Source organism: Equus asinus, chromosome 10 (assembly GCF_041296235.1).
Source record: "Equus asinus isolate D_3611 breed Donkey chromosome 10, EquAss-T2T_v2, whole genome shotgun sequence".
Lineage (NCBI taxonomy): Eukaryota > Metazoa > Chordata > Mammalia > Perissodactyla > Equidae > Equus > Equus asinus.
Window position 1 is genome coordinate 51,281,442 of NC_091799.1, and position 11,105 is coordinate 51,292,546.

General features: G+C 58.6%; 1 protein-coding gene across 2 annotated transcripts; it reads right to left on the reverse strand.

Annotated features, from left to right (window-relative positions):
• Window positions 1-891: 891 nt before the first annotated feature.
• ILVBL (ilvB acetolactate synthase like) lies at window positions 892-10,347 on the reverse strand. 2 transcript variants are annotated; one of them, XM_014853547.3, is made up of 16 exons: window positions 9,818-10,347; window positions 9,544-9,665; window positions 8,245-8,446; window positions 7,994-8,121; window positions 7,769-7,907; window positions 7,568-7,679; window positions 4,923-5,022; window positions 4,690-4,787; window positions 4,438-4,574; window positions 3,377-3,511; window positions 2,305-2,419; window positions 2,043-2,212; window positions 1,896-1,966; window positions 1,744-1,815; window positions 1,468-1,573; window positions 892-1,338 (listed from the first exon to the last, which is right to left on the reverse strand). In XM_014853547.3, exons 2-16 carry the CDS (start codon window positions 9,655-9,657, stop codon window positions 1,160-1,162), a joined length of 1,878 nt encoding a protein of 625 aa, XP_014709033.1. In that variant the 5' UTR covers window positions 9,658-9,665; window positions 9,818-10,347; the 3' UTR covers window positions 892-1,159. The 2 variants fall into 2 exon arrangements, with proteins under 2 accessions (XP_014709033.1, XP_044635282.1); XM_044779347.2 differs by having other exon boundaries at window positions 8,245-8,634; window positions 9,051-9,665; window positions 9,818-9,844.
• Between the last annotated feature and the right edge of the window lie 758 nt (window positions 10,348-11,105).

Consider the following 11,105-nt stretch of genomic DNA (forward strand, 5'->3'; position numbering starts at 1 on the left):
GCCAGCCCCCGGCTGAGCATCACTCCTCTCTCCAGCGCTCAGTACTTGGACGCTGGTTGCGGAGGCCGGAGACTGGGGATTTCCGGGACCAGCTGTTGTGGCCGTCTTTTCTGAGTACCAAGGGCTTCTCCCCCGGACTGCCACAAGGCAGTTCTCCCGCTTGCTGGGCTGGCCTCTTGCCTCCCCTTGGCCGGGGAAACACCAGTTACTGTGAGCATCACCCTGGGATGGTAAGACACCCCCCCAGTCAGTCCTCTTGCTGCTGCCAACCAAATCAGTATTAGCTTTGAGCATTGCACTCTGCTTCTCCCTGCCTCTAAGAGCCCAGGGACTATCAGGAGGTGCCATTTGGGGCAGAGTTGGGGGAAGCCCCTGTCCTGGGCTCCAGCTGGACAAGGGCAGCCTGGGGTTATAGAAAAACAGGTGGTTCCCCCACCCTCTTTTCCAGGGAAAACCCCATGATTGCCTCAAACCAGCAAATGGAGATAGCAGAGTCTGGCCCTTCCCCTCCCCTATTCTTGCTCCCCATTTCTGAAGAAATTGAGCACTTATAAGACCTCCCTTTTGGAGGGGCCCCACTTGAAGTGTCAGGCTGGGGGCATTTTGGTACGGAACATATTTATTTCCTCCGTGCGTGTGTGTCTGTGTGAGGATTAGTATGCATGGACATGTCTGGAGCAGGTGTATGGGGCTCTTTCAGGGACCACAGAGGTGGGCAAAGAGTTCAGTGTCCAGGAACCCTGAAATCCCCAGTAATGGTGCCTCAGTTGTGGCCACTCAGAGTTCCAGTGGGAGAGTAGGGTCCCCTCCTGTCTCCCCTCTTTCCCTCACTTCCATCTTGTGGACAATAAATCAATATGCACAGGTTCTGGATGAGTACTTGGGCCCAAGTGGATCAAAGGTGGTTTATTCAGTGCATAAGAGAGGGAGAGAAAAGGTGCAGAGTTGGGCCCACAGAGAAAAAGGCCCAAGAGCTGTCCTGTGCTGCCAGGGAGCCTCTTTTAGCTCTGACCCCTCCAGCCCCTCGCTGTCCTCAGAGAGGGTTGTAGCATCACTGGGCCTCATGGAATAGGCCTAGGGCAGGCAAAGATGAGACTCCAAACCAGCTAGGCACAGTTCCAGGGTGGGAAGGGAGCCAAGGGTACTGACCCACAAGGCCCTACACAGCAATGGAGCCGTCTCGGAAGTCCGTCCTCCCGATGAGGATGTTGACCACAACTGGGTGGCCATCTCGGCACTGCTGCTGGGCATCACGCAGCACCTTGACCACCTGATCCTCATTCTGCCGTGAGAGCAGCAAGCCCTGGGCCCCTAGTCCCATGGCTGCCTTGTGATAATCTAAAAGGGGAGGTCAAGTCAGATGGTGGCAGGGGCCCAGCCCACCATGCAGCCAGTCCAAGACAGAAACACACGCCCAGCACAGACTGAAACAGCTTCCCCCGTCCCCACCCTGCCCAGGCCACTCACCAGTGTAAGCCAAGCCACAGGCCACATTGCTGCCCAGACAGGGCACTTGCTCCCGTGAAATCTGGGTCCAACCAGCATCATTCCCTATCAAGGCCATCACTGGGATCTGCAGGGAGAGCACATGCCACAGCCTTCAGTCCCAAGGCTTGGCCAGAGGACAAAAACAGGGCCAGGATCTCTGCCAGACAGAAGCAGCTCCCTCCCCAGCCCACCCCACCCCTGATGACATCTCCCAGAACCCCAAGCTCTGAGCTTCCCCTGGGGCAGCCCAGTCACCTTGTGTCTGACGAAGGTGTCAAATTCGATGAGGCTGTAGCCAAATGCTCCATCCCCAAAGAGGCACCAGACCTGGGGCGGGATCGAGGATGGCTGGGGTGGTTCACAGCCCAGAAAGCAGCAAGCCCCCTGCCGTCCGCACCCTGACTCACCTCGGCATCTGGCCGGCACAGTTTGGCTCCAAGTGCAAATCCTGCACCAACCCCCAGCGTCCCGAAGGCCCCTAGGAGAACCAAGAGCAGGTGGGTGTGAAGGGGCCAGGACAGTGCAAGCTGCCCCAGGCACAAGACCTTCCTTACCAGGATCGAGCCAGCGCAGGGGGCCACGGGGCTGCACCAGGTGGGCAGCAGTGCCCACGAAGTCCCCACCGTCGACCACCAGAATTGAGTTGTCAGGCAGAGTTTCCTCCACCAGCTGCAACACCCGTACCGGGTTCAGGTGCTGGGCTGCAGGCATCAACGCCTTCTCCCTGCAGCGCAGCGGCACAGGTCAGCAGGGCCCGTGGCAGAGCCTGCCGGGAACCCACAACCCCACCCCCCGTCCACTCCAGCCAGCCCCCACCGAAAGGTCTGTTCCTTCTGCCGGTCGGCTTCCCGAAGCTCCTCTGCCCAGTCAGAGGCCCACGTCTGGCCCTCAAGGCCTTCCACCAGCTTCACCATGAAGGAGCCCACATCTCCTGGAGAAAGAGGAGGGTGTGGCTGCAGGGAGGGGGCCACCTCCTGCCCTGCCAGCAGCAGAGGCCCAAGGACAGCAGGAAGCTGACAGCGGCATTCGAGCAGGCAGCCAGGAGGCAGGCCAGGGGTGTTCCTGGGGCAAAATGGGTCAAACACACCCCAGAGCCTGCCAGAACCAGGGGTGAAAGGGAAAGCAAAGCCAGAGAAAGAGATTTAGGAAGCACAAAGGTTAGAAACCCAAGCCAGCCTCGTCACCTGCCTGCCCCTCACATCCCAGATCACGCCATCCTGCAAATTCTGCCTCTGAACCACGTCACTGAAAACCCCTGCCTCTGCCAAGCACGTGTATGAGTGAACAAGCAGACGAGCCAGTGGCATCCTTCTTGCCATTCCCATTTGAGAAATGACCACGCAGAGGCTCAGAGAAGTAGAGTTTCTTGTCCCCAGCCATCCCACTCCAGGCCTCCTCATTTCTATCCAGGCCTGTTTAACAGCCCCTTGCCTCTGCCTGGCTCCTCCAACTCAGTGCCCACCAGCTGTTACAAATGCAACGGTGCCACCTCTCTGTTTGACACGAGCGTCCCCTGTCGCTGCACTGCAGCGTGGAATTAGCATCCTTGGAATGAGAGGCAAAGCAGCATGGAAAGGCTGTCACAGGGGACTGAACAGGGTGGAGGGGCATGACAGGAGAAGAGAGCGGCCTCAGCAGCCAAGAAGTGAGCTCTGTGTCCTAAGGGCAGTGGGCAGCATGGGAGGCAGGGGACAGGATCACACGCACAGTCCAAGGCCTTCCCTCTGACACACACCCCATTTGTTCATCCATGTCTCTGGCTGACTGGGTGCCCCTGGGGCAGGGTCCGGGCCTTATCACCAGCACCCAGCTCAAGCCAGCTGCAGGAGAGGCCAGGAAGAGAGGGACGAGGAAGAGCACGGATGTGTGGGGGCGTCTGGGGGCTCACCCCGCACAGCCTCCTGGGGCTTCCAGAAGATGTCTGAGTTGATCAACATGTCTTTCCGGTTACGGTTGACAATGATGATCTTGCTGCTGCGGCTGAGGACACGGCCATAGGAGAGGCGGAAATCACAGATGATTCCTGGGGTGGGGACAGGGTCTCAGTGGATGGAGGGCCAGCGTCCTGGGGAGCACCCACTACCTCACTTAACCCACCGTGGTAGACAATGCCAAGAGGTGCCTGCTCTTGACCTCTCCCTGTACTCGCACCGTCTGCAGACTTTGCAGCTCCCCACCCTGCGCATCTGGACTGGCCTCGGATGTGCTTTGGCAAACAGAATGTGGCAGAAGTGATGGCACAACCTTCAGGAGACCAGGCTTCAGGAAGCCTCGCAGCTTCCACTCTCTGTCTCTTAAATAACCACACTCCCCGAGCCCTGCATGTTTCTCGTCCTCCACCAAGTGAACAAGCCCAGGCCAGCCTGCTGGATGATGTGAAACACTGAGGAAGGAGGGTGGAGGGGAGAACTCGGTGATGGCAGATGAGGCCAACCCCAGGCGTGTGAGCCGGCCCAGCCTGGATCAGCATGGCTGCCTTCCAGCCTCCCCAACTGCAGACTGAGGAGCGAGCCCAGTGAAAACCAGAAGAACTACCACCTAACCTGTAGGTGGGTCTTGAGAAATAATAATTGCATTTTAAGCCATTGAGTTTGGGGATGGTTATTACACAGCAATAGCTAATGACTGAAAGCACTTGATGTGAAACTGTTAATGCTGTCTGTGGACACGCTGTTGAAATGCTGTACATGAGCTCAGCAGCTGCCTGCTGTCTGTGCACCGTCCTCTGTGTAGAGCCAGATCACAGCACACAACTGCAGCCTGGCGAGAGTTCATCTGAATTTCAGGTCCAGGGTGTTCAAAACCCTTCACAGGGGAATGTGGGGCCAGAGGTAAGAGGGTGGGTGATTATGAGGGTGGAGTGCCAGCGAGTAACTGACTAGAAGAGGCAGGGTCACAGAGTGAGGGGTGTCTGGAGGGGGGCGGGGTGCAGGGTAGGCTGAGGCCTACCTGCCAGCAGGACGACGTCTGCCTTCTTCAGGGCGGCGCTGCGGTTCTGCCGGATGTGGAGGGGGTGGTTGCGGCCCAGCAGCCCCCGTGCCATCCCCCCCAGAAAGCAGGGGACACCCAGGGTCTCCACGGCAGCCCTGGGGGTCCAGGAAGAACAGAAGCAAGTGTGGCCAAAGGCCTGCACGTCCCCACAGGGCCTCAGGGGACCAGGGACCAGGAACATGATAAGAAGGGCAGGCTGAGGCTTCTCACCGAAGCTTGTCAGCAGGTATCGGGGGCAGCAGGGCCTGGCTCCCCAGCAAAATAAGGGGCCTTTTGGCCCGACTCAAGATCTCCACACAGCGCTGAACCTAGGGCGAGAGATGGGGCTCAACGGGCCAACCCTGAGTCACCATCAGCCCCCTAAGACTACAGCCCCAGTACTGACTCAGGGAGAGGCCATCCTGCCAGGTGGGGGTGCCTGGCCAGGGAGGAGAGACAGTCACCTGCTGGGCGGATGCCTGGGGGATGTCCAGAGGCAGAGGCCCCTCGGGCTGAGGCTCCCAGGCTCCTGCAAAGAGGTTGGCCAGGTGATTCTCTAAATACCTGCAAAGGAGAGAGGAAGGGGCAGTTACCAGGAGGAATCCCCAGGGCTCTAGGAGCTGAAGGAGGACAGGGACCAGGAAAGAGGCAGGTAGGGGAGCAGGACAGGCGCAGGGCTAGATGAGCAACCACCCAGGGGCAGACGAAGCCCATGGCCAGGTCTCCAGCGGCCTGCTTCCCTCAGAAGCTTCTGATGACCACCCCAACTGGACACAGACCCTCAGAAACAAGTGACACAGGCATGGAGTGCCAGGATCAGGACCATGGCTGCAGGTCAGAGGCATGGGCTCAAGTCCTAGCTGTGCCTCTTCCCAGCTGTGTGACTTTGGAAAGTGACTTAACCTTTCTGAGCTTCCTCCTCTGTAAAATGTAAAAGGAACCTATCCCTCCTCAGGTTCAGTGATCTATACATTCAGGATATAAAGCACTTTGCAAACCATCAGTCAATGGGAGTTATTAACATCGTCAGTATTCTTGCCTCTTCTCCAGCTTCAGACATCTCCTTCTCTGTCTCCTTACTCATTGGGTCACAGGGCCCAACATTCCATGAGGCCCTGTGCAGGGCCCTGGAGAGACAAGGGTAAATTCTGCTCAGCCTCGCCCTCAAGGGGCATCTCATGCAGTCAGATACAGACACATGGGCGTGTCTAACAGTAGGAGCCAAAGCTTCTGTCAAGGTTGCAGACAATGATAACAGGCCAAGGATAGAACCGTGGGGAAGCCTAACATGAAAAGAAACAAAAGTCCCCTTGCAGGGGGCTGAGGAGGGGCAGCCGAGAGAGGGGTGAGGTGGGGAATGGAGTGGGGCGGAACCAACAGGCCAGGGAGCAAAGAGACTGTCACAGCCACAGAACAAATCCGCTTAAAAATTCAGCCGACCTGACACGGTCACCAACCACTTCCTGTATGTGCAGGACCCCTGAATCCCCCTCTTTATTTCTGGTTCCCTACCCATGTTGGAGGAAGTATGGGAGACACCCTGCCTTGCATCTGATATGAGACTGGACTCAGCCCTGTTCTTATTTAAGACAGTAATGGTCAATTCTTTTGCACTTCAGCATTTTGCACTCTCCAAATGATCTAATTTTATATTTCATAAAATCTTGGTCTAAAGAGAAAAGCAGGCAACATTCACCCATTTTACAGATAAGGAAGCTGAAGTCAAGAAAGGTTTAATCACAATATATGTAAGTCAAATCATTATGCTGTATACCTTAAATTTAGACAGTGCTACATGTCAATTATATCTCAAAAAAACTGGAAAGAAAGAAAAGGAAAGAAAGGTTTAATCCGTTGCTTAGGTTAACACAGCTAGTTGGCGGCAGTCCTGGGATTTGAACCCATGTCTCTGGACTTCCATTTCACTCATCACAGACATCACGTAGCTCTGCAGGTGATGCACTGAAGGCGCCCCAGGTGAGCCATTAACAGGACGGATGCAAGTCATTCGGCCTCCTTGGGTGTCAGTTACCTAACCTATGAAAAGGGCGTAATACCTCACTGTCTTAAGAAAGGCTTGTTACAGAAGACAGGTGAGCGAAACCTCTACTCCCTGAGCTTCATGCAGGGACCGGCCTGTGTGGTTCATGCCCATCCTGGACTCTAGCACAGAGCAGCACCACTAAAATATTTGGAGGAGGAGTGGAAGGTGGAGGGGCGAGAACAGGCACAGGGAAGGGACAGGAGAAGGACGAGGAGGAGAGCGAGTCTCCCTCCTATGCCATTTCAGCCAGGCCACCTCAGTGGTGACGAAAAACGGATGCCTTCCGCATACCTCTCCTGGAGCTATGTCCCTACCTGGAGCCCCTTCTATCCTCTCAACTGAAAGATGCCCCCCTCAAACTTGCATCTTTTCCAGGAAAACATTCAAGCTTGTCCCACGCCAGCCCTGCTGCCCTGCTCTCTCCAAGATCCTGCCAGTAACCACTCAAAATCCTCCAGAGGCCCCAGAGTGAGCTGTACCCATGTCACCGGCCTGTAATCCACTGTCCCCTTATTCTGGCCTGATGGAGGTCCAGACACTGATACGTGACCCATCCACACCTCCGCATCCCACAGCCACCACCCAGATGGAGGCCACCATCACCTGTCATCCTGCTGACCGCCACACCTCCTCCCTGGCTCCCCGGCTTCCACCCGACCCCACTGTCCATTCTCCAGCAGCAGCCAGAGGGAACGTAATAACAAACGGAGTCAGGGCCCCCCACCTCTGCTCAAGGCCCTGCAGTACTTCTCAGTGGATCTCAGATTAAACAAAAAAGCCCAGGCCATCCCCGGGGCCCCTGCTGGCAGCTCTGAGCTCAGCCCTGCCCCTTACCCCTTTGCTCACCTTCTGCCACAGGAGCCACCTTTGTTCCCAACCCATCAAGTCTGTCCGTGCCTCAGGACCTCTGCATATGCTATTCCCTCTACCTGGAATGCTCTACCTGCGGCTGGCCCCTCTCAAATTATGTGCAAATCAATGAATGAGTGAATGAGAGATGCTGGCAGGAGGTTACAGGGGAGGGCAGGGCATGGGGGAGGGCACGGCAGGCATGGGGCTACTCACCAGGAAACCACTCGACCCATGAGGCCCTTGGGTGGCATGGCTGGCACCACCTCCTTCCGGACGATGAAGTAGGGGTACAGCACGTCAATGGGTAGCTCCACAAATACTGGGCCTGCAGGGGCAGGAAGGACGCTGAGCTTGCCAAGCCTCCCTAGACCCCAGGCCCTAAGGCCTGACCGCTGCCCAGCCAACCCCACCTACCCGGGGTGCCCGACTGAGCAGCAGCCGCCGCAGCCCTCAGGGTGGGCACGATGTCCCGCACCCTCTGCACGGAAGCACAGAACTTGCAGAGAGGCCGGAACAGGGACATCTGATCAATGGCTTGGAGGGCACCCCGGTTCTGGTGGAGACAGGAGTCCGGGGAGTCAAGACGTGAGGCCCTTTGAGCCTCCCTGGGGCCCCCACCGCCCCCCAAGGACAGGGCACCTGCAGCAGGGTGCCGGCAGCGCCCCCCAGAAGCAGGACTGGGGACTGAGCTATCTGGGCATTCTTCACCGCAGTCACCGTGTTGGTGAGGCCAGGGCCTGCCGTCACCGCCGCCACACCCAGCGTCCCTGGAACACAGACCTCGTCACAGCCGCGCCCACTCTCTTGACCACTTCTGAAAAACCCCTGCCCCTCAAAGACACCCCCATCCCAGTCTCAGCAGCCCCCAGCTCTCCCTACTCTGCCCTCACCAGTCAGGCGGGCCACAGCATCGGCAGCAAAGACGGCCGTGACTTCGTGGCGCGTGTCCACCACACGGATGCCCAGCTTCTCACAGGCCACCAGCAGTGGGGAAATGTGCCCACCAACCAGCGTGAAGAGGAACCTTACACCGTGGGCCCTCAGCACGGCCGCCACACTCTCCCCACCATGCTGGATGCTTGCCGTGTCCACCTGAACCCAAGCAGGGGGAGGAACAAGATGGTCAAGGAGCTGGACCAGGTGAGGAGAGGCAATCCTCCTCCCCCAGGAAGGAGGGCGGAGCACGTCAGAGGTCACAGGAACCTCGGTGTTGGTTAGGCACATATCATGCTATATACAGGTCCTCTTATCAGATCCTCTTGTCATTAATCTTCTTACAGCTAAGGAGACCAAGCAAGATTCAAAGTCCCATAGAATCCACGCTCTTAAGCGCCCCACTCTGTTCCAGCTCCGGGAAGGGAGGACAATCAAGGAGAGAGGGGAGGGAAGGTGGATCTACAGAACCCAGGGGAGCTTGGCCAAGGGCACGGGGCAGGGACCATCTGTTGGGACTCCAGAACTACGTCCCCTGCAGTGTCAGGGCCGGTAGCCTCACCGCTGACTGCAGCCTACCAGACTCCCTCCCAGGCCCTGGGCAAGGTCCAGCTGACAAGCTGCCAGCCACCAGGTGCCTGGCATGGAGCCGGCCTGCTGGCACAGGAAGTGCTGGGCCTCCCAGCCCCAGCTTCCACACAGCCCCACACAGCAGAGGCCTTTGGCGTCGATCTCCCTAAGTCCCCAAGGCTAGTGGCCTTACTTCTGGATAGGTGAGGAAGGGCTGCTCCAGGCTCGGAGACGAAAGACTCGGGAGAGGGTCTGGGGAAGCGGTAAATTTCTGAGACAGGACCAAGTAGTTCAGAGCGACACCCGTGGGGTCAGATCTTCCGCAAACCTACGGTAAGCTACCGCTCAACCTCTTGAGCCTGTTTCCTCTCGTGGAAAAGGAAACAAGAGCACCTATTCAGGCACGCATTGAGCGATACATGAAAACTGTCCCTGCACGGCCGCCCGTCCCGCGCCTGCCTTTCACGCGCTCTGACCCCACCGGGTTTCGAGAGCCTGTAGAAAGGGCCCCGGGGAAGCAGTGTGCGCGGGCGTTCGTGCCCAGCCAGCGCAGCTTCCGGATTATGTCTTGGTGGTGGCAAAGTGCAGGCCCCGGGGCAATGGGGACAGAACCGTGAGCAGACCGTTCCTCTCGGGCGCCTTGGGTTAGTCCCACTTTCCTCGCCGGCAGAACGGGCGCGCCTCACCGTGTGCACCAGCCGAGACAAGAGCCCCAGGCGCTGCGCCGCGCCCAGCACGGCGATCACGAGCGCGCCGAAGGCTAGCAGCAGGACGGAGAAGGCGCCCGCGGAGGCCTCCATGAGGCGGCCTAGGAGGGAAAAGGCAGTGCCAGGATCCGGACGTCACGGCCAGACCCCTGCCCCAGCGAGCGTCCGCGCCCAAGCCCGACCCCCAACCCCAGGCCGCGAGTCGAGGTCACAGCACACCCGGAGGGTCCTCCGATCCCCAAGACCCTCTCACCTTGCACGCACTGCAGGGCGACTCAGGAACGCCACGCCCCTCGCGTCACTTGCCCGGCACACGGCCACGCCCCTCCCACCCGCGGTGGGCGGTGCCCCGGCCGGCCAGATGCGCAAGCACACGACCACCGTGCTGCGGCCGCGGCGACTCCTCCAGCGCCGGTGCCCGCTGGCCACCCGCGCCAGGCCCCGCCTCCCCTCGCCTTTCATTGGCTGGCACTGCAGGCCCTCTCCCGCGGCCTTGCCAGGGGTCAGGCCCCTCCGCGTCTTCCCGGAGCCCGATGCTCGGGAGCCGGCCTTGCGCGGCCTTCTGCTGGCGCGCCGGAGGCTTGCAGGTTCGGACCTTTCGGCGCGGCCCGTGTTCCACACCAGCCGTGCCGTGAGCCCCCCCGCCACGTTGGCCGGCGCGGACGGCCACGGACCCGCTCCCCGGAGGCCACCATCCGGGCACTCATCCCAACGAGCCCCGGCCCGGCCTCCCACCCCGCCGCGACCCGGCCGAGGCAGAGGCCCCGCCCCTCGGCCGTAGCCCCGCCTCTCCGCTGGACCCGCGCCCCCTCCCGGCTGTCTCGGGGTTTCTCCGCAGCGAACGCGGAGGGATAGACGCTCCGAAGTAGGCTGGTTCCTGGTTCCAGCGCGCGCTCCCCAGCCCTCCAGCCATCCGGCCTCTGGGAAATGATCTCTCCATCAGTGAAGGGGAGTAATACGGCTACCAAGCGCCGTGCGTCTGTCCAAGACAGACTCTGCCATTGTAACTTTGGCTCCCATCCCATCCCAGTCAGCTGCTGGGATTTCCCTCTGAGGATTCCAGCCCACCATTAATTTTATCTTCTGTTGAATCACTCCTGGGTCTTAATTTCGCCCATTAAAAAAAGAAACCTCATCTCCGCTTGTCTCTGTCCCTTTACTCCTCTTTTTAGCAAATTCCTCCGATGGGTTATCCTTGCTGACTCTATGAGCCCTCCTCCTATTGCCTCTTTACCACCTCCGAACAGGCTCTTCGCCGCCGCTCTGGGCTGGCTGTGCTGGATTATTCCGATAGTCTCCAAGCCGGGCCCGCTGCCTCGTGACTCTCACCTACTGGTTCAACCTCACTCTCCCTGCCTATAATTAAGAGAATAAAACGCAAACCTCCTAGAAGGGCATCCCATGCCCATTAAACTCCCAGAGCCAGGAATGAAATAGTGATCGTGAGTTTTTGTCAAGCACTTACTGTCTGCAAGGGGCTGTTCCATGCACTTTTGATATATTAATTCATTTAATCCTCACAACAGCCCTGTAAGGCTCGT